Here is a 27,961-nt window from a genome sequence, read left to right as displayed (position 1 = left end):
ATTTGCGCTCGCCAACAGTCTTGTAGGATAACTCTTGCTGGGAGGAGAACGGGACTCAAGAATCCCAGCGGATCATGAACGGACGCGGATACCTTTTACACTTCCCGCATGGTTGTGAGTTGAGAATCTACCGATACTTTAAATTCAAAGGCATCGGTTTCCCAATTCAGCAATAGTCCAAGCGTTCCTTCAGTTGGTAGTTGGTCGAAATTTAAATTCAGTGGTACGGACAGCGCTGTTTGATCTTGTTGAGCAAGGATGGTACGAGAGTTGGACATGATTTGCCTCTGTTAAATCCCCCCAAGTTCACATAGGCGTTAGACTTGGACAATGTGGTTGCTCGTAACTAATCCGTTGTCGACAGAGTGTAGCACGCTGTCGACATAAGTGTTTTCTTTTAGTATGTGCACTACATCCGGATACTTTTCTTGAAAATCTTCTGCAGTACGGTGGATGGCAAAGATGCACGTCGTGGGGGATGAAGCAGCACCGAACACGTGACGGGTCATTTTGTTTACTTGGACAGGTTCGGTGGATCCAGGTTTTCGGTAAAAGAAACGCAAAGCCTCCTGGTCTAGGTCTGGTACGGCACCTTGGTGATACATGGCTCTGATGTCGGCAGCGACGGCAAACTTGAAGTGTCTAAAACGCAGCAAAACACCAACCAGACTTGCTAACAGATCCGGTCCTTTGAGCAGCGAATTGTTTAACGATTTTCCTTTGAACGTTGCTGAACAGTTGAACACGATTCGTACTTTGTCGGGCTTTCGGGGTGAGATGACGCCGTGATGTGGGATGTGCCAAGTACTTCCTGGTGTACCGATTTCACTTGCTGGTACGGGTTTGGCGTATCCTGACGAGATGTAGTCTTCCATGCCTTGGCGGTACTTTTCAGCATACCATGGATCACGCTTAAAACGAGCTTCTAACATTTGGAATTGACGACTCACGACTGCGTAATTGTTGGGTAACGTAATGTCGTTGTTCTTCCATTTCAATCCAACTTCATAACGTTCTCCTGTATGGCGGATCGTGGACTTCAGAATGTTTAACGCGTACTGATCGGTATCGCTGAGGCATTCCTTGCAAGGACTCGTGATACTTGATTTGTCGTCTTCCCAAAGACGAGCAATGTTGTTGCGTAGTTCACATTCAGCTGATACAGTATGGATGAGATTAACACGAGGAAGTCCCGAGGAAGATCTTGATGTTGGAATAGGTCCTGCAACACACCATCCAAATGAAGTGAGCACTGCGTCGGGTCCATCTGAGTCTGGTGCAATCCGCTCTTCGATGATAGTGTGTGCGCCGCGTACGTTGCGACCAATAAGGACGGCAACTTGTGATAAATCCATCGATGGCAAATTCAAATAAGACAGATGTTGCCATTTCGCCTTCAGCAGTGGCCAGTCGAACTTGTGCCGTGATAAACGTTTAGCTGGAAGGACATAAGCTGACCTCACGGTGAACGTAGATGCGCCATCTTCGGAAGATAAGTTGAACGACACTTTCTTTGATGGAATGGATGGGTCTTCACCGTGGAATGTGCCGATGCAGAACGAACCGCTACTTCCTTCAAGTCCCAAAATTTCAGCAACCGTGTTCGTGATGAGAGTTGTTTCAGCGCCGTTGTCGATAAGGGCATAAGTAGTAGCTATTTTGTTACCATTGGAGATTTTTACTGGAACGACAGCGAGAAGCACATGTTGGTCGAATTCTTCGATGCTCGTGGTGCCAACACTAGCGACGGGAATGGAAGGACCTTTTTCCGGCCCGTTTGTGGATGGTACTGTCAAGAAGATCTTTGGAGCACCGTGCAGGAGAGTTTGGTGACTTTTGTTACCGCCGTTTTCAGTGCATCTTCGCTTCTTGTAGCATTCCCGACTTTTATGGCCGCGTCCAAGACATTTTAGACAACACCTCAGAGTGCGTATCACCTCAACTCTTTTGTCCATCGACAGCTGGACAAACTCTTCGCATTTCTCCATATGATGGTTCTTGCTGCACAGAGGACATGAACGTTGTAGATCGTTAGAGGTTTCACGGTGTTGAATTTCCGGATGCTCAATAGTTTTCATGGCATGGGTGTTGATATTAAATAAATATGACAAACCCTTATATTATCTTCTTATTTTACTTTACGAATATTGCGTAATTCACCCCAGTGATTTAGTTCCTCAAATTATTTTAATGGATTCCACCAACATGGTGATGAGAAGGCCACATGAAACTTTGAAACGTAATTTTTTTTACTATTAAAAAGGATTGATCTTCACTTACTAAGTGACTAGAGTTATTATGATGCTATTCTGCTGGATTCCACCCCTAAGGTGAAGAGTATAACACTATTGATTTCGGGATGTTAAGTAATTAATATTCCCATGATGTTCTCTAAAATCAAGTTATTTTTGGTTTAATTTGTGAACCTGAAATTTATCTTGCTGAGTGTTGGACAGGATAAAAATAACAAAATCTGTTTTTTTTTTGCTATCTTAATGCAGACAAGAAACAATGAAAATGGAGTAACAAATCAAGATGCTATTGACACATGGATTGAAAGAGATGTGGACGCCTGTTCAATAATTTACTACAACATCGAACCATCGTATCAAACATCAATTGAAGGATCGTCCACGTCAGCTGAAATGTGGAACAGATTAGCTCAAGAATATGCACAAGTAGCAGTTGCTAATACCAGTCAACTCACAGCAAAATTTTTTTCAGTACATTATGGACCCGGAACATACGATATCATCTCATGTCAACAGAATGAGGCAGATGGCAGAAGAACTTAAAAGTGTTGAGGCTCCCGTCTCCGAACAATAACTGATGGAAAGGATTTTACAAACATTGCCACCAAGTTATTACAACTTTATTTCGGCATGGGAAAGTGTCCCTTTGCCTGAGCGCTCCATTTCCAGTCTTACGTCACGCCTAATACTCGAGGAAACAAGAATGAAAAGCAGGACAAGCAGCCAAAATCCAGCTGATATTGCCTTTTTTGCATCTCACCCAAACAACAAACAACAGCAGCCAGCTGACTGTAACTCTGGGATGGCATATTCAGCAAGTAGAAATTATCACAGTGTTAGAGGAGGCTATCCTGGCTTACGAGGTAATCGAGGAATCTCATCAGGATATCGAGGAGGTTATTCTGGATATCATGGCAGTGCTCACAGTTTTCGTGGAAGAGGTTTTCACAGAGGCCCTAGCTTTGACAAAGTCTATTGCTGGGCATGCAACCAACCTGGACATAAGGCTTTCACGTGCAGAAACAAGGGAAGAAATGAAGAAGAAAGAGCCTCACGACGGAACAAATTCGACAGCAACTGTAACTTTAACAACAATAACAACGGATTCTCTGCCTTGTCTTCCTTCTGTTTTGTAGCAAGAAAACCAACCGACTGGTACGCTGATTCCGGAGCAACACACCACATGACCGAACAAAGAAATTGTTTTACAGATTTCAAAGATATTCTCCAAGGGACATGGCATGTTAATGGTATAGGATCAGCCCAGTTGTCAGTACTTGGTGTCGTAAAGATTGAAGTGTACTCCATTGTAAGTGGCGAGAGAAAAGAAGGAGAACTAACAAATGTACTCTTTGTTCCTGGACTTGGTACAAATTTATTTTCCATTGGTGCCGCTACCGAAACTGGCATCACAGCACATTTCAGCGACAACGAAGTTTCCTTCAAAATAAAGAATGAAGAGATTATGGTGGGTCAAAGGCTAGGCAAGTCCCTATACCACATGAAGATTTTTGCCAAACATATGAACCAAGAAATATCTACAGCTACTGTTGCCAATACTCAAAACTCACTGACACTCTGGCATCAAAGACTAGCCCATTTAGGCAACAAAATGATTCTAAAGATGATATCAAGTAACTCTGTTGAGGGTTTATCGCTCAAAAAGGAAAACATGGAACACGACCTGTGTGAAGGATGCATCTTTGGAAAAATGCATAGATCTCCATTTCCGACAGGCCGTATCAGAACCAAAGAAGTCGGTGAAATCATTCACTCTGATGTCGGTTTTGTCAACACCTCAACACCGAGTGGAGAGACCTGCTTCGTATTATTTAAAGACGATTTCAGTGGTTGGACTAAGGTCTACCTCATGAAGAGCAAAGCAGAAGCCGACGACAACTTTGTCAAATTTGTAGCATTTCTAGAAACAACTACGGGAAAGAAAGTAAATTTTCTAAGAACAGACCAAGGTGTGGAGTATAAGAAGAACGAAAGCTGGCGAGAGGGACGTGGCATCATTCATCAAACTTCTAATCGCTATACTCCACAGCAAAATGGAGTGAGTGAGCGAATGAATCGCACAGCCATGGAGTCAACACGCAGCACACTCTATATGCGCAAAAATAATCCTGGGGTGAATTGGGGTGAATTCCTGCGTAGTTCTATCTATGTCTTGAATCGCACACTCTCGGGTTCATCTACCAATACTCCATTCGAACTATTCTACAAAAGAAAACCTAATATCGAGAATCTACGGGTGATAGGCTGCCTATGCGCATATCCCTGACTGTTTAAGAAACTGGATTCCAAGGCAGTACCATGTTGGTTAGTAGGCTATGGCGAAGAAACAAAGGGCTGGATCTTATGGGAACCAGTGTCTAGGAAATTCTTCTCGAGTCGTGACGTCATATTTAACGAATATTTGCTGATCAATGACTTCAGTGACGAATCGGAACAAAACGAAAGTAGTCTTTTTGACCCAATCCTTCTCACAACAGAGATTCTTGGCCTGGTAAAGAATTTTTGCCTTTCTGGTATTTGACTAATTTCTTGTCTTTATTTTTTTGCAAATTCTTTTACCGGTTAGCTAGAGCCGGTTCAGGAATTAACTGAGCCGACATTGGAAGCTGAAGACATGGCTTCGGCGAACGTCCAGGATCATGACAGGGAGTCGATTCATGATCCGGTCCAACCAATTGAAAAGGGAGAAGATGAAACAAATAATGAGAATCAAGAACTGCATTTTGATCCACAACTGGAAGTAGAACAGGAAAACGATAACCAACATCCAATAGCCGAACAAAATGACCCACTTGTTGATATGAATGAGTTCGTCTTCGCTGAAGGAAATGACATTCCAGCCCAACGGGTAGAGCAACCAATCCAGCTAACCCGCAGATCCTCTCGTCCAAAACAATACAACGCAAGATACAATGAATACCGACAGTCTCTAGGAAGACCTCTTGCAAAAATAGGACTCATTGGTACAATAATAATTTTTCTCTATTGCTTTGTTCTTTAGAATACAACTCTTTCAAAGCAAAACAAATCGGGCAATAGACTAATTTTTTTTCTCTCTTTTTTATCGGATCGTATCATTTATCCAAATAACGGAATCGTTCATAAAGAAGCATGCGTCAGCATTGTTTACTGAAGCCTTTGAACCACAAAGCTATCAAGAAGCCCGAGCCTCTCCAGAATCCGATAAATGGATGGAAGCATACAGAAAGGAGTATAACTCACTGATGGAAAACCAGACATGGGAACTCGTGCTTCTTCCGGAAGGATGCACAACTATCAACTGCAAAATGATTGGAAAACTAAAAACCAGCGTATGAAGGAGTACCTGAAGTGTACAAAGGCAGACTTGTTGCAATTGGATCAAGACAAAGATACGGCATCGATTACGATGAAACTTTTGCCCCAGTTCCACATAGTGAGGCAGTGAAAGCTACACTGGCCGAAATCGCATCGCTGGATCTCGAATTGATCCAGTTTGATATTAAGACAGCATTCTTATACGCAAAACTAGACAAGCATATCTACATGAGACAACCAGAGGGTTTTGTAGTTCCCGGAAAAGAAAATTTTGTTTGCAAGCTAAACAAATCATTGTATGGCCTAAAGCAAGCGCCTCGACTGTGGTTCAAAAAATTCGACGATGTTCTGCTTAAATTCGGATTGAAAAACAGCACCGCGGATAGGTGTGTTTACGTTCGAAGGACAAAGGATGAGACCACTTTTGGTGTAATTCATGTGGACGATGCTATTTTTGGAAGTAACAAAATGCAGGTTCTAATTGATATCAGAACACACCTTGGGGAGGAATTTCAGATCCATTCGCTACCCCCTACGCGATTTATCGGCATCAACATCAAGCGTGATCGCCAGAAGAAAAGAATCTTTATGTCACAACCGCATGTAGTTGACAAACTGGTAGCAAGATTTGGATGGCAGAATGTAAAGCCAAAAGCTGTTCCCGCAGACCCAAACGTGCGTCTCAGCTCCTGCCTGAAGTCGAAGAGCGAGGGAGAGAAAATTGAGCACTACCGGGAACCAGTTGGCGCTCTTCTCTATTTGGCTCTGCAAACGCGCCCAGATCTTGCATACGCTGTTGGCCAAGTTGCAAGGTATTGTCAAAACCCCAAAGCTGAGCACTGGCAAGCAGTAGTCCACATAGCCGGATATCTCAACGGAACGAAAGACTATGGCATTTGGGTCGGCGGAGACAGAAGCGGACTGGTTGGATATTCGGATGCTGATTTTGCTGGAGATATCAACGACCGTAAATCGACCTCTGGAAGCATTTTCTTTTTCCACGGTGGCCCAGTATCGTGGTCCAGCAAGAAACAAACTTGTACAGCCCTCTCGACAACTGAAGCAGAATATATATCTACTTGTGAAGCCGCAAAAACTGCTGTCTGGCTAAGTTACCTACTGCAAGACTTCACTGGTGAGGAACAAAAGAAGGTGCCACTATATTGTGACAACCAAGCGGCTGTCCGGCTAGTTTACAATGCTGAATTTCATCAGCGAACTAAACGTATTCAACTAAGATGGCACTGGATTAAGGAACAAGCAGCAAACAATATTGCAATATAGCAACAAACAAAGACCAACTTGCTGATATATTTACTAAGCCACTAACAGCACCAGCCTTCAGTAAGATGAGGAGCAGGATCGGTGTAGGGAAGCTGTCTGATTAGATCAATAAGGGTTTGAGGGAGAGTGTTGATATTAAATAAATATGACAAACCCTTATATTATCTTCTTATTTTACTTTACGAATATTGCGCATGAGCAACGGGATGCTGTTTAGCCTCGGTGCCTTTTTATGTTGTCTGCTTGAGTCATTTTTGACACGAGCTTCTCATCTCTCACTTCTCTTAATATAATCTTTACAGCAAGTGGTAAGTTGTGGCGTGGGTAATATATAATTATATTAAAGATAATGCATTAATACCTAAGCTCTAGGAAATAATAACGTAACGAGTGCATGTCTAAAGAATGCATCTCTACTTTGTTTTCAACAATGGGGTACGCTGTAAATGGGAACAGGCTGTGACGTGCTGTATACTCCAGGGCGAGACTGTTGCTTAGGCCGATGTGATGCGTTGGCTGGTTTGCGCTCGGGTGTGTGTGTTGCAAGTAGAGTATGTTTAGTTAGCATTTCTGCCTTCACGATGTTCTGGAGCCATTTGTCGAAGTCATCCAATGAAAGTGAATTTGGGTAGGCTTTCACTATCTTCTTTCTCCACTTGCTCTTCAGATCGTCGAGTAGTTTGTCGACAAGTTTCCAGTAAACCACTGGATCGTAGTTCAATTTCATAGCCGAGATTTCGAAGCGAGGCTACTGCTCCATGCAACGTAGTACTGAATTTCAACAGCGTCTGATAGTCACGGGAGTGTCTTATCACGGCCAAGCTTAATATTGTGCGGATGTATGCTCTGGATACGAGATGCAGATGTCCATACGTTTGCTCAAGCTGCTTGAGAGCTTCTTCATATAATGCATGGTTGTTGAGACAGTCTCCTAGACTATCTCGGATTCGACGTGTTACACAATGGCGGAAAATGGCCATTTTCTGGGTAGGTGTACAATTTGGATCCCCTTCGACCATATCACGAAACATGGCTGCAAAGTCAGGCCATTTCAACGGGTTTCCATCGAAGGGCTCACAGTCGATTTTTGGCTTACGGAATATTGATGTACGCGCACGGTCGCAGACGATGTTGTTTTCCACAGGACTTAGCTACAGGCTCGTATAAGGCCTTAAAGGTTCATTAGGTTTGCCAGGTGCGACGTTTGGGCTATTGTTTGTATGGCCATTCAATGGTCCCCACATGTTGCTGCTGAATAAAGAGGCTCCTTGAGGCTGCTTTGGACGGGTTCCCAACGTGCAATATTCTTGTCCATTTTGCCACGGCATTGAACTCAACTTCCACTCGACCTTTTCTTTCGCGGGTTGATTGCGCTCTTCTAACCTCTTTAGCCGGTCATCCATTTCAGTTATGATAGCTTCATATTGCTCGCGTAGACTTTTCTGTTCTTGTTCGAGCTGACGACGTTGCGTGATGTTGGCGGTGTCACGGAGACGGCGATCCTTTTCTAATTCGAGAGTTAGGTTGCGCAATTTCACATTAGACTCATGTAACTGCTGAGCGTGTTCGTTGGACTTCTGCTTTTCAAGGAGCAACACTTCTTCGAGCTTACGACCTTTTTCTTCTTCTTCCTGCAGCCGCTTCCGCAGATCCAGACGAGATCCAGAAGACTTCACGGTTGTGTAAGAAATACTGCTTGCCACGTTGATGCTTTCTGGGGGGGTTTTCTAGCTCTACTGGAAGTTCAATGGCGGCAGCTGCTTGTTGTGCCATCGATTCATTGATAACGCTACTACGCGGTGATTCAGATTGCCTTGCCTTAGCTAAGGCTTGACGGCGTTGATGGCTTTGGCGATGAATCGGTCGATGTCTTGGAGGACGGATGTGCATTCTTCTTCTATTTTTTCCATGGAGGTGACGTCGTCATCATTCTTCGGGGGCACGTAATTCGGAGCAGCTAGATATCTTTTGTGGGCTTTCAGGCATGCTTCGGAAAGATCCATTATTAGTTCACGGTGGGAATGAATCGAGGTAGCACAAGCGCCTTGCTCCATCAATATACGGCTTTTTTTCAGAATATTTGTACAACGTCTTTTTTCGGTACTTCGGGCTCTCTTCAAGAAACTGATGTTGACACCGGCCTGGTCGGATTCTGCATCTTGAACAAAATCTTCATCTGACACGGCGATGTCCTTTCGACGGCTAATGACAGTGTCATCGGAATCAGAATCCACGCTGTACCGATCATGTTCATTTTCGAGTGCTGTGGCCATTGCTGGTTGCTTTACGATACGACTCAGCACACTCACAAGAAGAGTTTCACGAAAGAGTAATGTCACGTTGAGCTTGGCTGTAGTACGGCGTGGTGAATGGGCGGATGTGACGGATAATAACGGATGCGCCTAAACACGCGGTACTCACGTACTAGCCAAGATGTAACTTTAGTACGCGTGCACTTTAAACGGTTGAAAATGATAGCAACGTGACGTGAATAGTGTTAACGGTTGTCTTGAGCTAAAAGTATACGCCTGGACTGACGGATGTCATAGATATAGGCGGATACGTTTGGGCAAGACTGTGACTTACTAGCACACTATGACGTCGATTTCGGCTAACACTTCACTTTTAACGTCTCAGTTTGATTGTCAGGCGATAGAATTGTTTTTAACGATTACTACAATTAAGAATTCTCTTCCAAGTTAACGGATGCCACGGATTTAAATGGATACCTTCGGTCACACTGGATTCACGCGTACGATTAGAGAATTTCCCGGTCGATGCACCAAGTTTTAATGTCACTAATCAAGTAGACTAGGACTAGTTCGGGTCTATCTCGATTCTCGTGAATTGAATTGTTTTGACTGTAGGTAAACTTTGAATGTAATTGTATTTGACTTTGAAAAGATTGACGGAGTAGTAATGAGACGGGTAGACTATCTGCTAGGTAGACAATTAATGGACTAGTCTAGACATTAGGTGAGTAAGTTTCCATTACTCCTCGTCTGGGTCAGCATGGAGAGGGGGGAAGCCGCTTCTTGCTGTTCGGTACGCCGCATCCGTCACAGGTAGGTACGTGGGACTCTATTAAACGAAGGGGTAGGTAAGTCGGATATTTAGGACGAAGGGGTAGGAGTGTCGGACTGTTTTTACAGAAGGGGTAGGTGTGTCGGCGTGTATTAACCACAGGGGTAGGTGAGTCGGAGTGTATCAACCGCAGGGGTAGGTGTGTCGATCAATTTCCAGTGAAGGAGTAGAAATGTCGGACTGTATTAATCGAAAGGGTAGGTATGTCGGACTGTATTAATCCAAGGGGTAGGTGTGTCGGACTGTATTAATCGGAGAGGTAGGTATGTCGATCAGTGTTCAGCGAAGGGGTAGGCTTGTTGGTCTAAGTCAAACAAATGGGTAGATAAGACGGCTTTTAAAAAATAAATTTTTAAAGGGGTAGTTGTGACGGGAGCGTTTACTAAGTTCTTATTGGGTACATATTTCGGGGTAGCTTTGACGTGGGATGTTTTCCCATTTTCTGTAAGGGTAGGTCTGTCGAACCCTCTAGGTACTTATGACGTGGAGTACCACTGCCTCTATCCCACACCGAGAACGGTCATTATGTTATTGAAATGATGTTATTTCTATGCAATGCAGTTGTTTTTTTCATTTTTGCAGTTTGTGCGCTATTACATTTATCAAGACCCCGCCTTCGAAACGAACGTAGCTGAGAATACAATGGTGTACGACTAGTGACTAACTATTAGCTGATCCAACACTTTGTTGTTGTCCGTGGCTGGATGCATCACAAGTGAAACTATTACAGGGGTAGCGTACAGTAACAAGACGCAATTTTGATACAGGAAGCGAAGTACCAAAAGATTTCGAGAATGACAGCATCTGGAAGAGCGGAATGAACGCAGAAAGTAAAGTAAATTCGTGTTTTCTTTTAATTAAGCTTTTTGTACACATTGGGATTGATCCTTTTGTTCTACAGAAGCAAGGCAGGCAGTCAGAACATTCAAGTACTGTTCATGTCCTGCTTTGCACCACATCTATTCTATTACTATCACCAGTGATAAATGCAGCAGATTTCATTATGGCAAAATCTAGATTACTTGATGGGGCCAGCTAGTGAAGCCGCTCCAGACGAGATCGATGAAATTCTAGTAATTCCGCCATCTTTGCAGCTACGCATTTCCGTAACTCCGCCATCATTGCAGCGACGCGTTTCCGTAAATGTATGGTCTAAATAGCATTAGAGCTCGTGATTTTATATGTGGCACGACATTTCGTCACCTCTCTACAGCAATTGTGGTTCGGCGTCATCTGACTTGACTGAAAATCCTGATTATGTTTACATGGGGATTAAATTCGATGTTATGTGCAACATTTCAGTGACGATATTTCGTCTCGTATTTTTTCAAACTTCCACCTTCTTCATCGCTGACTCTAAACAGAAAAATTTGAATATTAGAAGACATCTATCGTGCGCAAGTGTAACCACGAAAATACATTTGAAGATTTATGTGTACATATCCATCTAAAATGCGAAAAATTACACATTTTAGTTCAATTTTGCCAATATTAAAGAACATCGTCTTCTTTCGCGTCAATCCCAACGAAGCGGATTGGCCACGACGGGCGTTCCCGTGAATGGCGAGGTGAACAGTTTGTCGCGGAACTCCAGTGTATTTTTCTGTTTGTGAACTCTACCTAACTTGAACATGGCTGCAGCTGTCAGCAGGTTACCTTCCGGGTTATCAGTAACATCCAACAGTTGTCTGTCATAGTCAACATGAAAATCGATACCTTCAGAAGGTCCACTGAGCTGTTTTCCCCCTTCACGCCACAGCCTTATGTCACTGGCACGATCTTCATCTTCAGGTAACTTGTGGAAACGAATAGTAAAATGCTTTCGATCGGCATCGAATTCTATACATGTTTGACAACACTGCCCGTACAAAACGTTAAGCTTACCCAAACCTTGAGTTAGCTTAGATTGCGACCGCTCCAAACCCCCCGAAGCTAACGATTCCAAGCTTAAATTTTTTACGATTTAAGCTTGGAAATTCAAGCTAACCTAGCCCGCGCATCGCTAGCTTAGCTTAGCTTAGCATAGCGTGGCTAGATAAGGCAAAGCGAAAAAGAAAAGTTTGTGGCTGGGATCGAACTCGGGTCTCCCGCACATCAGCCGGATGTTCTATCCACTATACCAATCTATTCATATTGCGATTACCATTCTCGAAGAATACGATTGAAATCTTGAATTATACTTAAGTTTTTTCGACAGATCACAAACAGAATTTTAAAAGCATAATGATAAAGTCGAAATTAAGTTAAACTTTTGTTCCCTCAAAAGTATTTAAGCCAATTACTAAATTTTTTTATTTTCAAACTTAAGTATGATTTCTTATTTTTTTGAAGAAAATAAATTATTTGCGATTAAAGTCCTATCATAACTAATGCTTGTTTTATAAGCATTTCTTATGCTAAATAATATATATGTTCCTAACTCCCATTTTTCTAGCTTACACTTACTCCAATAGCTTAATTTTCGTAAACTAAAGGGCAAGCTGGTGAATTCATAGCTTGCGCAAGTTTAATTTTAAGGCGCTGACGCCACCCCCAAAACTCAAGCTAACCTAAACGTAGCCCTAGCTTGAAATCTGCAAGCTAGCGACGGGGAAGGTGGATGAAGCTAGGATTTGGGCATCGCCAAAACTCAAGCTTACCGTTTCGTACGGGTGTTGAAGCAGACGTATTTTTGCAACGTACTTGAGCAAGCACGACCGACAATGTAGTCACGAATCATTTCACGCGGTAAAAATGATGGGATGGGTTTTCGAAAATGTTGACCGAAATTGTAATCGGCATATTCAAGACATTCCTTGGGTGCGTTGGAACAAAGATGTCCATACATTCTGCTGTGCCTAAAAAAGTCGAAGGTTAAAAGCTGTAACTAGTCTGCGTCGTGTAGGCTACTATGGCGGGCTGTTGGAAATCAGACCCGAAGGAGAGACCAACCTTCAGCCACATCGAACAGCAGATCAGCATTCAAATGGAGCCGACCGTCAGGGATCACTATTTAAATTTGAGCGAATCGTACGAGAAGTTGAACCAAGAGAACGTGAGCACTCCGGCCAACGAACCGTTGGGTCCAGCCAAAGCTCTGGGCTCTAAAGAGAAATTAAACCGAAAGAGTTCAGATTGCGACATGCCAACGAAGAAACCAGTCTGGAACGGAATCAGTTTGCGACGAATCTCTGAAGAAAAGTTTAAAAAAATCTTGCGATTAAATACGAAATTAAATTTTCTTCAATTTCAACATTTCATTGTCCTGCTTTTTTTCATAGGACTAATATCGACGCCATGTCACAACAAAAGACGCAGATAGGCAACCAAGACGTTTAGAATTGGAGTCTTGGATTTTATTATTACCGGATCACCTATATGCTGGGCCAGCAGTCAGGGTACGTAGTTGTCTGTAAAAAGAGGCCAACTAAATCTCGATCATTACCATTTTTGTATAAATGCGTTGTCTTTCTATCGTATCAGTTACTGTGTCATCGCGACTGAGATGCAGTCAAAAACAATACATTTAGCTATACCTTTTGACTCGTTTCATACATTCGTTCAATTCAATGGTTATCGTATAGAAAAAAAGCCCTGGGGTTCATGTCCTCTTCTAAGAAGCAAATATGAGAAAAGATTTTCTAAGAAATGGGATAGAAAAAAGCGTAAATGGAAAGCAGAATGTAAAATCCATATACGTCATGTATAGGATCGTCATTCTGCAAACCAGTTTATGTAACTGTATCTACTACGACGGTGTGATTGAACAATCATGGGGGAAAAACTGGAAAACTCCCTCATTGTTTACAAATGGGTTCCGAATTCAAAAATGAAAAGCTATTTATTCAGATGTGGTTATTCAGTGACAACTTGAATACGAAAACGTTCGTGGCCCACTATTTGTTGCAGCACACATTTCATTTTCGCCCTTCTTAATTTCGTACTTGTATGAAGCCAACGTTTCCAAACGTTTGTTTTTCTCGTGGTTTGTCATTGACAAATCACGTCAATCCGCGTGTGTGGGTTCCCCCTTTTCTAGCGTGATACTGAGGCCGGTTTGGAGATTAACACAACTCGGGGCTATTTCAGTTTCGCATCCTACAGCCGTTTGTCCTACCGAATATTATTAAAATTTACTTTCACTTGAGGTTAATGATCTATAAGTAAGTTGCATGATAAAATGAATGTTAAAGATAACCTATGCTATGTGGAAAACTATTTGAATCGTGTTTTTTTGAAAGATGTAAAAATCGAATCGTACATTCGTCTGGCCTTGGTTGCGTCCGGCTTAGATTTCAGAAACTTGTTTGTTTTTAGCAAATCTATTTTGATGGCCCTCCCTCCTGACACGGGACCTAGGTACGCTTTTAGTCAAACTAGCCTCAGGTGTAAAATTTACTTTGGCCAAACGCGCCATAAAGTGCCTAACATCTTCAGGCCAACGGCAGGCAAGTCCAACCATACGTCTCCATATTCAGCACAGTGGCCAAAGAGGAGAGCCGTAAGACGCAGACGTTTAACGTCCTTGGTTTCTGAGCAAGGAAGAGGAAGTGGTAACGCTTGTTTTCTTACGTTCAGCTGGCAGTGTCCTTACAAGAACGCTAAGCAGTCATCAGAAATCTAGTTGGCATTGGCTGACGTTTGGAAGTCAATCTCACCTGAAACTCTGTTTCTCATTGATTGTCTTTGCTTTTTTTTCTACTGTTACGTGCAGTTGCTCTGTTCGTTTAAGAAGTGAATTTCGATTGACTTAACGGTGAATGCGATGGCGGTGAATGGGCTGTTGCTAGGTTGTTTAAATACTAACGGATTTTTATCGTGGGTTATGTCAGCGCTTCGAGTATTTTCAGTCGTTGTGTTAATATCGAACGCGTACGGCCAAGCCAACGAATTAAACAAAAACAATGGGATTATGTTACCCAATGTTCCCGAACGAGTCGTGAACGTGGGTGACAACATAACAATCACTTGCATGTTTATCCATGTGATAGATATCGAATGGAAATTACCGAAATATTCATCTGCAGGGGTACGTATGACTAATTTATTTTCATTGACGTAGTTCTATGCCGTCTAGTTGAGTTTTTTAAATTGGATTGCAACAGACCGCCAAACGTATGGAACGAATAGAACGTGAGCCAATCTCTCGAAACGATACCCGCGTTTCACCGATGTTAACATTGAAAAAGGCCACGATAAAAGACACGGGATTCTATGAATGCTTTCTGCCTCAATTTCCTGCTTCGAGTCCAACAATACATCTACGTCTACGGTGAATAATGAATTGAACGAAGAACAAGTGACTGTTTTTTAACGTTATATCGTTTTTTAAATAGATCGCAAAGAACTCGTTTTTCTCAGTGACGATGTGGTGAAATACACTTTCACGAATGGAAAGAGAGCTGATATTCCCTGCAAGCCGACTCATCCGGACGTGCGCGTTTCACTCAAACGCGTGAATTTTTTCACCGTTGAGCCACTATCAAAGGTACTATGCCTTTTTGTTTGTTATAGATTACTTGAGCAATAAGATCGAATGAATTGACGAATGTCGGATGTTCATGTAGGAAGAAACACAAATTGATTTGTTATCGGGACCGAAGTGGACTCTGGATGTGCAGAGCGGATCGACGTTGGACAAAGCGACGCTAAACGACTACGGCAGATACGAATGCTTTGGTAAACTGGGCAATTCCACTTCAAAAGTACCCTTCAATATCGTCATGAACGGTCCGTGTTTTTAACATTGAATACAGCAAACGCATCGTTTTGATTCACTTAACTTCACTCTTTATAGGAATTGAACTGACAAGAAATGGCAGTGATACAGTGCTGGAAGGAAATAGCGTCACTTTGATCTGCCGATCTTATTTAGCCACTACTCCTCCGTAATGGGCGTATTACCAAACGATAAACGGCACTGAGGAACTAATCCCAATCAACGAACAGGAGCCACCGTCTTCCGGTTTCACTGTAGGTACGTTGATCGTCTGAGGTCAGCAAATTCCCCGTTCACAGCTAAAATTCTTGGACGCAATCATCGACAGGCATAGTAACGCAGAACATGACGGCTCAAGGAGAATTAGATTCGTTGCGCAATTACAAGAGTTTGTTGATGATGACGAACATCACTAACCGATTCCCGACAAAGTTTCGATACCAGGGACGGGAAGTCGGCGGTACCTCTGCATTATTTACAGATAAGGCACCAATGTGTTCGTTCACCATCAAACGTACGTCTCGTAAAATTACAAATGTGTTCTATTCCTAAATGGATTTGCACGACAGAGCCACGAGTACCTTTTATAGTCGACCCGGAGAATGCAACAGTTTTGCCTGTCCTTGGACGCGAAACGAGTTTAAGGTGTGACGGTTATGGAGTAGGGGAGGGTGGGCGTGGTTGGAACACAAAACTTATTTTTGTTCCGTACGATTACAAAAATCGTCCAAGTAAAGTAAAAAATATATAGATTTGTAGCCAGTTATGTCAGCTACATAACCGTATTTTTTTTGGGTGGGTTCGGCAAAGTTTAATGTGTGCTATGAGTAAAAAACCGGAGGTACCCCAAGTTGTTTCAATTGCCAATTCTACTCGGCAATTGAAACAGGGCGTCTGGGCAGTTGAAACGTGGGTTTTCCCATAAGAGAGCTCCCGGTTTTACGAAAAAACTGAAATGACGATATCTCAGAATCTGGGATACGTATTTTGATGAATTTTTTACAGTAATATAGAGAATTTTAATCTTTATTTTTTAAGATGTTTTATAAGTTTCTATAGTAAATAAATATTATTTAATTAATTTTAGTAGTTTTCTGAATTAGGTTCTGAACACCGTTAGTAATCCAAAGAACGGTTAATAGTATGGAGATCAAATTTTTATAATCGAATATTGCATGTCCGGCCTTACATCATAATTGTTGTTAATGTCCTTAATTTAATTTTTAAAATTTAATTTCTTTCGTCAACGTTGTAAATAAAAGCACAAAACATTGTGGCAGACGATAAATGCCAGCCACCCAGCAGACGAAATAAAACACAAAATAAACAATAATTGAAAAAAGAGCTCTGCTAATACGCTGCGTAGGGAACACCGTTGCCAGACTACAGTAAAGGAGACGCGCATACGGAAGGGTCGCAATTGGAACAAGGTGTTCCAATTGGGTCTTCTCGACCATATAGGTGATAAAGTTAAGCTAGAAAAAAATTAATGTGATCAACTTATAGCTTAATGAATGACGAATGATTGGAGACCTTTTTTAATGATTTTCTCCATCGTTTTCAGTGTGAAAACGAAAAAATTGTCTGCAAAAAAACAACAAATGGATAGCCAAAAAACAATTTTCTGGGATAATTCGAAAACTTTTAAATTCTAAAGCCTCCAATTTTTTCTAAAAATGTAGAACCCTAATTCCCGTTAGTTCAAATTTTTTAAACCAAATCTCTTACGTACTTTAAGTGGTAGAATTTTTGTTTCAATTGCCGCGTGTTCCAATTGCGCCCACCCTCCTCTACCTGTGCCTACTTTTCAACGGCTCAAGGTCCGTGCATTAAACAACCATTTGTTTTTTTATTTTTTAAAGTCTCAATTGCATTTGCTGCTCGTTGAACAGGATGGCAAAATGATGGCGCAAGATCAATTGATTTTATCGACGCTCAATTCGACAGTGTTGATTCTACAAGGAACAACAGGTGAAAACGGTAGTTACGCTTGCCGATTGAGCAACAGCGTAGGCGATAGCTACAAATATTTTGATGTTAAATTCGCCGACGAATCTCAGATATCCATTGCTTTAGCCAGCACGGTCGCCGTTACGGTGGTCATCCTCATCGTTATGCTCGTCACAGGTAGCAAACTCTACCAAGATAAGGTAATTTCCACCTTCCAAAAATGTGTACAGCAAACATGCGTAAATTAATTATTTTTAAAATAAAAGAAGAAAACATTTTTCCCTGGTGCTGAAGCACTGCTCAGAGGAAATGAAAGAGATCATCATCGACTTAAACTCGTTATAAATTATTTTATATTGCGTTCACATTCACCTGATTTCAATCACGTCGCATTGCTGATGAAAAGGTGTGTAATTGGGCGCCGGATGTTTTGGCCGGGTGGTCAAGGCTCTAGCTATTGGTCTTAAAGACTCTGAGGAAACCGTCAAAACAGTGGCAGTGAAATGGTGCGATCACAAACGAATGCCACAGCCCTCAAAGCTCTGATAAACGAATTGAAAATCATGATTCATCTGGGGTCGCATTTGAATGTCGTTTATCTGTTGGGAGCTTGCACGAAAAGCATAATCAGAGGTACTTGTAGTTGTTGGTAAAGGAAAGACAAGTCAAATTTGATTGGTATTTTTGCAGGAGAGCTTTTGGTAATCGTTGAGTACTGCCGGGTTGGCAATTTGCAAATGTGTTTAGTTGGACAACGCAAGACTTTCATTAATCAAGTGGGCGAGTTCGGCAATCTCGTGACCGATGCGCAAATGCAGGTGAGATGCGACGTATCAGGCAAGACGATGGAATCGATGAACGATTGCGTGGTTGTGAATTTCGATCAAATCGAAATGACACCTCAACATTCAGCAAATTTGGAAAACGAATTTCCTGAGACTGAGGCAAGTCGCTCAAATGAAGCTAGTGCTACTGAAGGTGAATTCTATCGTTACCGTTCCATAATTTCTCACTTGATTATTTTCGTTGTTGAACTGATAGAACAAGGGGACGACGAACGGTCACAGCCCCTGTGGGTTTGCCAAGAAGACCCCGAGACTCAAGCCTATCAGTCATCGGTTTGCACGGCCGATTTGATTCCATGGGCTTTCCAAATCGCGAGAGGCATGGATTATTTGGCTAGCAGAAAAGTATGTGAATAAATAATTCTCTATTGTACACATCAAACAAACTACCTTCTTTTTTGCTTTGTTTCGATTCAAAGGTCGTTCATGGCGATTTGGCTGCTCTCAATGTTTTGCTGGTCAACAACGGGGTAGTTAAAATAGCCGATTTTGACATGTCCCGCAAAATGTATTACAAGGATAATGACCAACAATCGGGACAGGTAAACTTCATTATTTCTCAACGAAATGGAATTGCGTTTGATACGAATCACCATCGATAAGGGATTAATGCCCGTCAAGTGGATGGCAATCGAATCGCTAACGGACCGCATTTTTTCAAGTCAATCTGACGTTTGGTCTTTTGGCATTTTCGTCTGGGAACTATTCACGCTCGATAAAGTGCCATATCCATGTAGGTCCTATTTTACCGTACCATGATGCCAAAATGCAAAAAGTCAAATTCTCTATCATTATAATTATTTAATTTTTCAGGTATTGAAGCTAATCACGAGCTTATAAAGCAACTGGAGAAGGGCTACCGAATGGAGAAACCTGATTTTGCGCCCAATTACCTCGGAGAAATAATGGCAGGTTGCTGGAAATTGGACCCGAAGGAGAGACCGACCTTCAGCCACATCAAAAACTCATTTGCGGCCAAATGGAATCGACAGTGTGCGCCAACTATTTCAATCTGTGTAAAACGAATGAAAATTTCAACCAAGCGAAAGTTGATCCTCTGGCCACTGAACCCTTGGGGCTTGTAAAATCGCCCGTCTGTGGCGAGAAGCTGAAAGAATCGAAATCGTTGCCCGGCAGTCGTGGCAATAGTGCGAGTATTTTCAGTCAGATCAGAAGAGGCTGGAGTTTAAACGAATATTTCGTTTGAATTTATGGGTCTTTTAAAATTCACATTTCCTGTTACTCCACAGGTAGTTAACAAATTCACTGTGCCATCCCATTCTGTTGAATAATATTTAATCATTTCTTTTTCTAATTGACCTGCACTGCATGTCTTAATATATTCTTTTTTCATTACTGTTCCATCATGTTCGACTACATTCGACCGTTTTCAACTGTCAACTGTTTTTTTAAATACAAAGCCGATCAAGAAAAAAATCCAAAGCTAGATATGGTTCCTTTCTCCTTATTGGATGAATTGGATCAGTTGAAATCGAATGCGTTTTGCAAATGGACAGGCAACTACGCACTGTGATAACGACTGCCCCAATATCTCAAATAGGTGTGAAATGTAACACAACTCGGCCAACTCAACGTTTGACTTCCGTCCCGTAAACGTAAACAGGATACGAAAACGAAATGTGTTTCTATTGGGCCACACAGTTTCTCATTGTCATCGTTGTACATGCTCGCTTTTTCAAAATGTAATCATCAAATAAATAATCCCTTTGCTACAATTCCAGTTAGACGTTAAAAATGAAAACGGTGGAAGCGATGGAGGAACAAAAATGTGCGATTACGCCAACGGCCGCCTTCAACATCATCTTTGCTTGTTGTTTGCTTTTTCTACTCTGGGCATCGAACGATGGACAGCGGAAGTGGGTCACATCGCCAAGACGAGGTAAAAACTCTCGAAATGTGAAACGACAATCAACCCTACCAATGGTCGAGTATACAAGATAAGCAGTCTTTTGTTCTTCCTCGGCTCATCTTCACGGCATTTCTTGGTAAAGAGGCACAACAGCATTGATTCAGCTGGGCAAGAGTTGGCCGTTTGCAAGGAGAACCTTCTCGATCAGCGTCATTATCTTTTTTAAAAAGAAAGTGATGGCAATTATCGATTCACGTCTGACCAGAGGCGACCGTGGCGACTTGTCGAGTACACAACAGAACGCCTAGTCTCGTGCCTTGATTTGCTACACGATCAAAAGTTATTGACCGGTGAATTGAGTCACAGCAACAACAGCTCGCTGCACTTTATGTTTGTAGGTGATTCGAGAATTCGCCAACAGTTTTACAACTTTGTTAGGGTAAGCCAATGGAATTCGATTCAGACAAGCTGTCCACTCAATATCGACAAAGCGTTGTGCGAATTAGTTGATTCCAGACTACGATCAAATAAGGCAACCCATTCAAAATGTACCTGAATTTCACGACGAGGTGGAAATCACGAGCAAGACCCTCAGACTGCGATTGTCGTATAAATGGCGACCGCTCATCGATGATTTTCTCGGCGAAATGGCACACCCAACTGGGTTGCCTCATATTTTTATTGGTAATGTTTTTTTTTGGTTTTCTGGTCACTGAGTTTGCTCTTTCATTCGGTAGTGTCATCGTTGTTTTTATGTAGGTATAGTACTTCATCACATGCTGGAAAGAAATGGGCCCGATCGTCGACTTTTCGAAGAGAAATTCGCGAAATTGGCTCCCGAGTTGGGTCGTTTGGCCAACGTCACTCGTTGTGGTTTGGTTACATCAGTATCCGATCGTGGATTTGCACGAGAAAGTTTACGAATACGCAACGTACGACATTCATTCGGAGAAGATAGACAACTACAACAAGGTCATTCAACGTCTGTTAGAGTAAGTCAGATGACATAGTCATTGATTTTGTCGAATGAACTGCACTCGTTATTGTTTTTGCGCAGGAGAGAAAACAGTTTTATCCGCGTATGGGATTCGAGTGATCCGTTGGCAGAAGAGTACATCCGCTCGTGTGCTGTCCTAAAAAGTACATCCGCTCGTGTGCTGTCCTAAGGCATGACGAGATCTATGATGCCAACAGACGGCCTTACCTGTTCAAAGATACTGCTTTCACAGATTGCAATGATTTCATTCACACGGGTTATCAGCTCTTTCGCAAGCCACCAATCTTTTGTACAATGACATTTGCAATCATATGATGGAATTCCATTGATCTTGAATTTCCTTGTGTTGTCCATTCACTTCCGTGTAAGCATTCGTCAGTTATGACGGTTATGAAATAAGACCCAGTCACCGCATACAAATTAGGCTTCAGGCCGTTTTCTATTTTAGTCATTTATAGCAGCTCGACGAGTAAGAATCAGATTCACGTTAAATTTTTCGTAAATGGACGTTGACTCTTTAGTTGAAAAGGCATTTTCATAGGATTTGATGCCAGTCAAGTGGATGGCGGTGGAATCGCTTGCTCCGGCCACTGAACCCTCAGAGCATGCAAAGTTTCTGGACCGCGACGAGAGACGGAAAGAATCGAAACCGCCATCCGTCAGCCGTGACAATACCGAGAGCACATTCAGTCAGATAAGAAGGCGATGGAGTTTACACGAACGTTTCATCATCAGGTGAGTTTTTTGTGTTTTGTTTATTGCTCATTTTAATTTTATATTTAGTTTGATTCATGTAAGTTTCATCTACACTGTTATTCTTTCTTCAAGATTATTTTGCCGTGTTGTTTGCTTTTTCTACTGGTCTGGACATTGAACGATGAACGTTATTGGAGATGGGTTGCATTACCAGGAGACAAGGCTCGAAACGTTAAACGGCCATCAAACCTAAGGCCGGGTATACGAAAAGAAAATATTTTTTAGTTCTTCAGCTGATTTTCACGAAATATGTTCTTTGATAAAGAGACAAAAAGATTAGATCCAGCCATTTGCACGGGAGACCTTCTCGATCAGCGTCACTATCGTTATGAGAAAGAAACTGATGGCAATTATCGATTCACGTCTGACCAGAGTGGATCGTGTCGACTAGTCTGGTACACGACTGAACGCATAGTCTCGTGCTTTGATTCGCTTTCATTCATTCACGCAAAGCGGTCGGATGGAAATTTAAATGAGCGCAGCAACAGCTCGCTCTACTTTCTTTTTATGGGTGACTCGAGAGTTCGTCAACAGTTTTACAACTTTGTTGTGGTAGGGAACTGAAATCCTTTTGAAAAACCGGTCTGTTCTAATCGCGAAAAATGCTACGCAATTTAGTTGATTCCAGACTACGATCAAATAAGGCAGCCCATTCAAAATTCACGTTCGTTTCATGATGAGATGGAAATCACGAGCAACATTCTCAAACTGCGATTGTCGTTCAAATGGCGACCCCTCATTGATGACAATGTCACTGATACAGTTCGTCGATGGGCATCTTCTGACTCATCTGAACGGCCTCATCTCCTTTTTCTCAGTACTATTTTTGCTTCATTAAAGTTGCTCTTCCATTTAACAGCGTCAAGGTGGCTTTCATGTAGGTATAGTAGTACACCACATGCTGGGAACCAACGGCGCCGACCATCGACTGTACGAGGAAAATTTTAAAAAATTCGCTCCAGAGCTGGGCCGGTTAGCAAATGTGTCTCAAGTGATCTGGTTCAATCAATATCCAGTTGAGGAACTACCCGAGAAAATTCACGACCACAATACTTACATTCACTCAGAGAAGATAGACAACTACAACAAGGCCATTCGACGCCTGTTAGAGTGAATTATATTGATTGATATACAAGGATAATGGCCATATGGTAACCATATGCACTTTTCACTTAGGAGTGAAAGCAGTCGTATCCGCATATGGGATTCAAGTGATCCGTTAGCAGAAGAGTATATCCGCTCGTGTGCCGTCCTAAAACGCGACGAGATCGTTCAAGTCGATCGCCGTTCTTACCTGTTCAAAGATGCTGCCTTCGCAGATTGCAACGACTTTATTCACACGGGCTATTCAGCACTTTCACAAGCCACTAATCTTTTGTACAATGACATTTGCAATGATGTGATGGAATTGCATTGATCTTGAATTTCCTTGTGTCGTCCATCTCCGCGTAAGCAGTCACCGGCTATAACGATTCAGAAATGAGACCCAGTTCTCTGCTTATAAATTAGGCTTCAGGCCGTTTTCTATTTTAGTAATTTATTGCAGCTCGACGAATGAGAATCAGACTCACATCAAGATTGCTCATAAATGGACGTTACACTTGGCGTGGACCCTCTAGTTGACAAGACATTTTCATAGGATTTGACGCCAGTCAAATGGGTGGCGGTTGAATCGCTTGCTCCGGCCACTGAATCCTCGGGGCTTGCAAAGTTTCTGGATGCCGACGAGAAACAGAAAGAATCGAAACCCATGCGCATCAGTCGTGACAATACAGAGAGCGCATTCAGTCAGGTAAGAAAAAGATGAGGTTTACACGAACGTTTCATCATCAGGTGAGTTTTTTGTGTTCTGCTTACTGCTCATTTTAATGAAGTTTCATCTACACAGTTATTCCTCTTCAAGATTATTTTGCCGTGTTGTTTGCTTTTCCTACTGGTCTGGACATTGAACGCTGAACGTTATTGGAAATGGATTGCTTTACCAGGAGAAAAGTCTCGAAATGTTAAACGACCATCAAACCTGCGGCCGAGTATGCAACGATTAGAAGTATTTTTTTAAATCTTTCAAATGATTTTGACGAAATATGCCGTTTGGTAAAGAGGCAAACAGATTAGGATCGGCCGTTTGCACGGGGGACCTTCTCGATCAGCGTCACCATCATTTTGAGAAAGAAACTGATGGCAGTTATCGATTCACGTCTGACCAGAATGGACCGTGTCGACTTGTTTGGTACACGACTGACCGCATAGTCTCGTGTTTTGATTCGCTTCGTTATGCAAAGTGGTCGCACGGAAATTTAAGCGAGCGTAGCAACAACTTGCTGCACTTTCTATTTATGGGTGACTCGAGAATTCGCCAACAGTTTTACAACTTTGCCACGGTAATAAAAATGAAATATTTTTCCTGTTTTTTCAAAAGCTTTCTTTTTTTAATTACGAAAAATGCTACACAATTTAGTTGATTCCCGAATACGATCAAATAAGGCAGCCCATTCAACTTTCACCAGGGTCTCACAATAACGTAGAAATCACGAGTAATGATGGACAAAATTCAGCTCTTTGCACGGGGGACCTTCTCGATCAGCGTCATTATCATTACGAAAAAGAAACCGATGGCAGTTATCGATTTACGTCTGACCAGAGTGGATCGTGTCGACTTGTCCAGTACACAACTGACCGCGTAGTGTCGTGCTTTGATTCGCTTCATTATGCAAAGCAGTTGGCTAGCAATGGCAGTAGCAACAGCCCACTATTCTTTATATTTTTGGGCGATTCGAGAGTACGTCAGCAGTATATTGCAACAATTGAATAAGTTGGGTTGCGGGGTTTCAAGTTTATTTTAAAATCGGCACCAACATTACAACAAAATCTGCACAACTAGTACTTGTGACGGCTACAGGGGGACTCTCTTCGGGCAGCTGGGGCGCGGGTTTTTATACCACGCTTTAGCTTGGGGACGCCAAAGTTAGCGTAGGGACGCTAAAGTTTGCGTGGGGTCAAAGAACAGAAACAGACTGTTACGCGAGAAGCGGGGTCAACTGATTTATTTCCTGTCGTTGAAACCTGTTGTGCGTAAAAAAGGGTAATAAAAAAAAACGAGACAAGAGAGTCAGTGGGGGGGGGGCGGAGGGGGAAAAATCGACATATGCAATACATCACACAGTCTAGTTTATCGTGAGTCCTTACAATATTAATTTTGTCAGGGTAAGTGAACAAACACGATGAAAGAAGCTGTTGCTAATACTATAAAAGAAGACCACATTTAGCTGATTCCAGACTACGATCACGAAATGTATCCCATGCGAGGTATGTATAAATTTCACGGTGAGGTGGAAATCAGGAGCAACATCCTCAGATTGCGAATGGCGTTTAAATGGCGACCCGTCGTCGATGATAATGTCACCGAGATTTAGATTTAGATCTTTTTTTAGGAGGACTGAAAAATAATTGAATAACTGATGTATTATTTAACCGCCACTTAGCCACCTTTATACTATGTGATGGCCTACATAATGTCCTCTGTACGGCGTTTTGTTTCGATTTACCTAATACTTATGATTATAGTTTTAACCAACTTGCTATTATTCTCTGCAGCAATCACCAATTCCATAATGGAATGGTGAATTTTTAAAATCAGTTTGAGTAAAGAAAAGAAAATTCGTCAACTTTTCCAGCCACAGGACTCGCGGAGTGGGTGCAATAAAATATGATAAACTTACATGCGTATAGTGCTAAACTATATCGAGAAAACTGAAGGTTTTCCTTTCTCCATTCTGGTGTACCGACTGACTTGGCTTGGTAATCGAGACAATTTTTGGTTACCGTAATAAAAAAAAAAGGAGCTTCAATGTTTGCACGTATATCGACACCCCGTCTCTTTTGCAGCTAGCCCAAGTTACCAGGTGAAGCACCTAGATTGCTTAGTTTTGTCAGAGTCATAGAAACCTGGTTGCTCTACGCTGTGTGTAAATGCTACAAGGGTTTGCGGTGACTTGTGTTCGAATTCTGGCAGTTAAATAGCGAACCTAGCGGTTTTGGTGGAGTACTACACGGTCCCAACCAATGAGCTATGTCCTGCCAAAATTTCGACAGCCAATCATAGCAGACCCGCCAAACGAGGGGGAAGTTGAAATGGAATCAGTAGCCGTAGAACATCCCTCCAGCGGTTTGTACTTGGAGTAGTCGGATGGCCAAGTCAAGCGTGTCTTTCAAGCATGGCCTACTATAATAAGGGCCTGTCAGCGCGCAATACTTCTTGCGCAAAAAAAGTTAATTGTCAGAGAGGCGTAATAGATATAATACTAATATAAAATTACGTGATATAAAATTTTAATACAGAATTGAAATGAGTGGAAAAACAGTGGAAAGTGGAACCTAGCGCAGCGCGTGGCCAGCATACATTAGGAAATGGAAAAAAGAAAATGCAGCGACTAGATTCGAACTCGGGTCTCCCGCTTTGCAATTGGGGGGTGCTACCCACTAGCCCTTTCAGCTGCTATTGTATGTCATCTCCTTATGATTTTACAGCAGGATGTGAGGATATCTCTAATTCTAGTCAACAGATGGCTCTTTGTCGCTGCCAGCTCCGCCCACAAAATCGGTGAAATTGTAGCCAAATGTCACCGCAAATCCTTGTGGCATTTACACACAGCGTGGAGCAACCAGGTTTCTATGACTCTAGTTTTGTACTTGATTCATTTGTTTTTACTTATTTTCCTGACCTTCTCGGATCAATTACTTTTACTTTAAACACATTTCGAAAACAAAGCAACACTTCCCACGTGTTGCAGCTTAACGGTCACCACTCTTCATTTTGGTTTTTCGAATTTGGTATAAAAGGTGGGAATGCTGTTTCTGAAAGTATCTGGTTGTTCTCTTTGCCGCTGCTGCTACCGATTCCTACAAGGCGGTGGAATATGCCCCCAAGTACGAAGCACCTAAATACGTAGCTCCTAAGTACGAATAACCAAAATATGAATCGCCTAAATACGAAACACCAAAGTACAAAGCACCTAAATACGTAGCTCCTAAGTACGAATAACCAAAATATGAATCGCCTAAATACGAAACACCAAAGTACGAGGCCCCTAAGTACGAATCCCCCAAGTATGAAACTCCTAAATACGAAGAAATGGCATACGTAAGTCTACTTTTGTTTTAGACTTAGTAATTTCTATTATTTCAGCCCTTTCACCCAGAGGACGCCGTAAAATTACTTTTTCTCCTTTCTAACAGGCCCATCAGCCCTACAGCTTTGGGTACGACGTCCAGGATAAGGAATCCTATACTGATTTTGATCACTCCGAGAACGCTGATGGTAAAGTGACCACTGGCTCTTACCGCGTTCTCCTTCCTGATGGCCGCACTCAGATCGTCACCTATAGGGCTGACAGCTATGGTTACGTTGCTGACGTAAAATACGAAGGCGAAGCTCAATACCCCGAAATTAAAGAGACACAATACAAGGCCCCCGCTTACCCCGTCCCTGCCTACAAAGAACCGGTATACAAAGCCGCCTCAAACGTCACTCCAGCTTACCCCGCTCCGACTTACGCTACCCCATCCTACACGGCTCCCGAATACAAAGCTCCAGCTTACAAAGCTCGCGAATACAAAACCCCTGCTGCCTATGCCAAATACTAAGTTCACGTGAGCTATTTTGTAAATGATAATTATTAAAACGAGAGTGCAATAAAGCTTTTTTATGCAAGTTTTCGAAAGCTGCCATTTGTTCTTCTAATCAACAAAACTATGTCGAAACCACAAAATCATACTTGCAGGGTTGGACTATCGCGATAACAAAAAGTACCGCGATACTACCGGTACCGCGATATTTCTTTTTAAAAAGTATCGATACCGCTATCGCAAGCATAAATTGAGGCTTGCGATCCCGATACTTTTAACATA

General features: G+C 42.2%; 2 protein-coding genes and 2 pseudogenes across 2 annotated transcripts; 3 read left to right on the top strand and 1 right to left on the bottom strand.

Annotated features, from left to right (window-relative positions):
* Window positions 1-317: 317 nt before the first annotated feature.
* On the bottom strand, window positions 318-2,078 carry LOC132088224 (uncharacterized). The gene has a single exon (XM_059496561.1). It carries the CDS (start codon window positions 2,076-2,078, stop codon window positions 318-320), a length of 1,761 nt encoding a protein of 586 aa, XP_059352544.1.
* Window positions 2,079-14,689: 12,611 nt separating this feature from the next.
* On the top strand, window positions 14,690-21,682 carry LOC130704111 (vascular endothelial growth factor receptor 1-like; annotated as a pseudogene).
* A 645-nt stretch (window positions 21,683-22,327) lies between these two features.
* On the top strand, window positions 22,328-23,509 carry LOC130704091 (N-acetylneuraminate 9-O-acetyltransferase-like). The gene is made up of 4 exons (XM_057525576.2): window positions 22,328-22,606; window positions 22,673-22,871; window positions 22,936-23,164; window positions 23,231-23,509. The coding sequence occupies exons 1-4, from the start codon at window positions 22,562-22,564 to the stop codon at window positions 23,469-23,471; spliced, it is 714 nt and encodes a 237-aa protein (XP_057381559.1). The 5' UTR covers window positions 22,328-22,561; the 3' UTR covers window positions 23,472-23,509.
* Window positions 23,510-26,670: 3,161 nt separating this feature from the next.
* On the top strand, window positions 26,671-27,697 carry LOC130704109 (uncharacterized; annotated as a pseudogene).
* Window positions 27,698-27,961: the final 264 nt, after the last annotated feature.

This window comes from Daphnia carinata, chromosome 8, assembly GCF_022539665.2.
Source record: "Daphnia carinata strain CSIRO-1 chromosome 8, CSIRO_AGI_Dcar_HiC_V3, whole genome shotgun sequence".
In the NCBI taxonomy this organism is placed as follows: domain Eukaryota; kingdom Metazoa; phylum Arthropoda; class Branchiopoda; order Diplostraca; family Daphniidae; genus Daphnia; species Daphnia carinata.
This window is presented reverse-complemented; position numbering and strand designations above follow the sequence as displayed.

Excerpts from the sequence above, each read along its gene's own strand:
- LOC132088224 (XM_059496561.1), bottom strand. The coding sequence starts at position 2,078 with ATGAAAACTATTGAGCATCCGGAAATTCAACACCGTGAAACCTCTAAC.
- LOC130704091 (XM_057525576.2), top strand. The coding sequence starts at position 22,562 with ATGGGTGACTCGAGAGTTCGTCAACAGTTTTACAACTTTGTTGTG. Across the intron at positions 22,607-22,672 it reads AGTTTTACAACTTTGTTGTG|TTGATTCCAGACTACGATCA; the intron begins GTAGGGAACTGA and ends TACGCAATTTAG. Across the intron at positions 22,872-22,935 it reads GCCTCATCTCCTTTTTCTCA|GTATAGTAGTACACCACATG; the intron begins GTACTATTTTTG and ends GCTTTCATGTAG.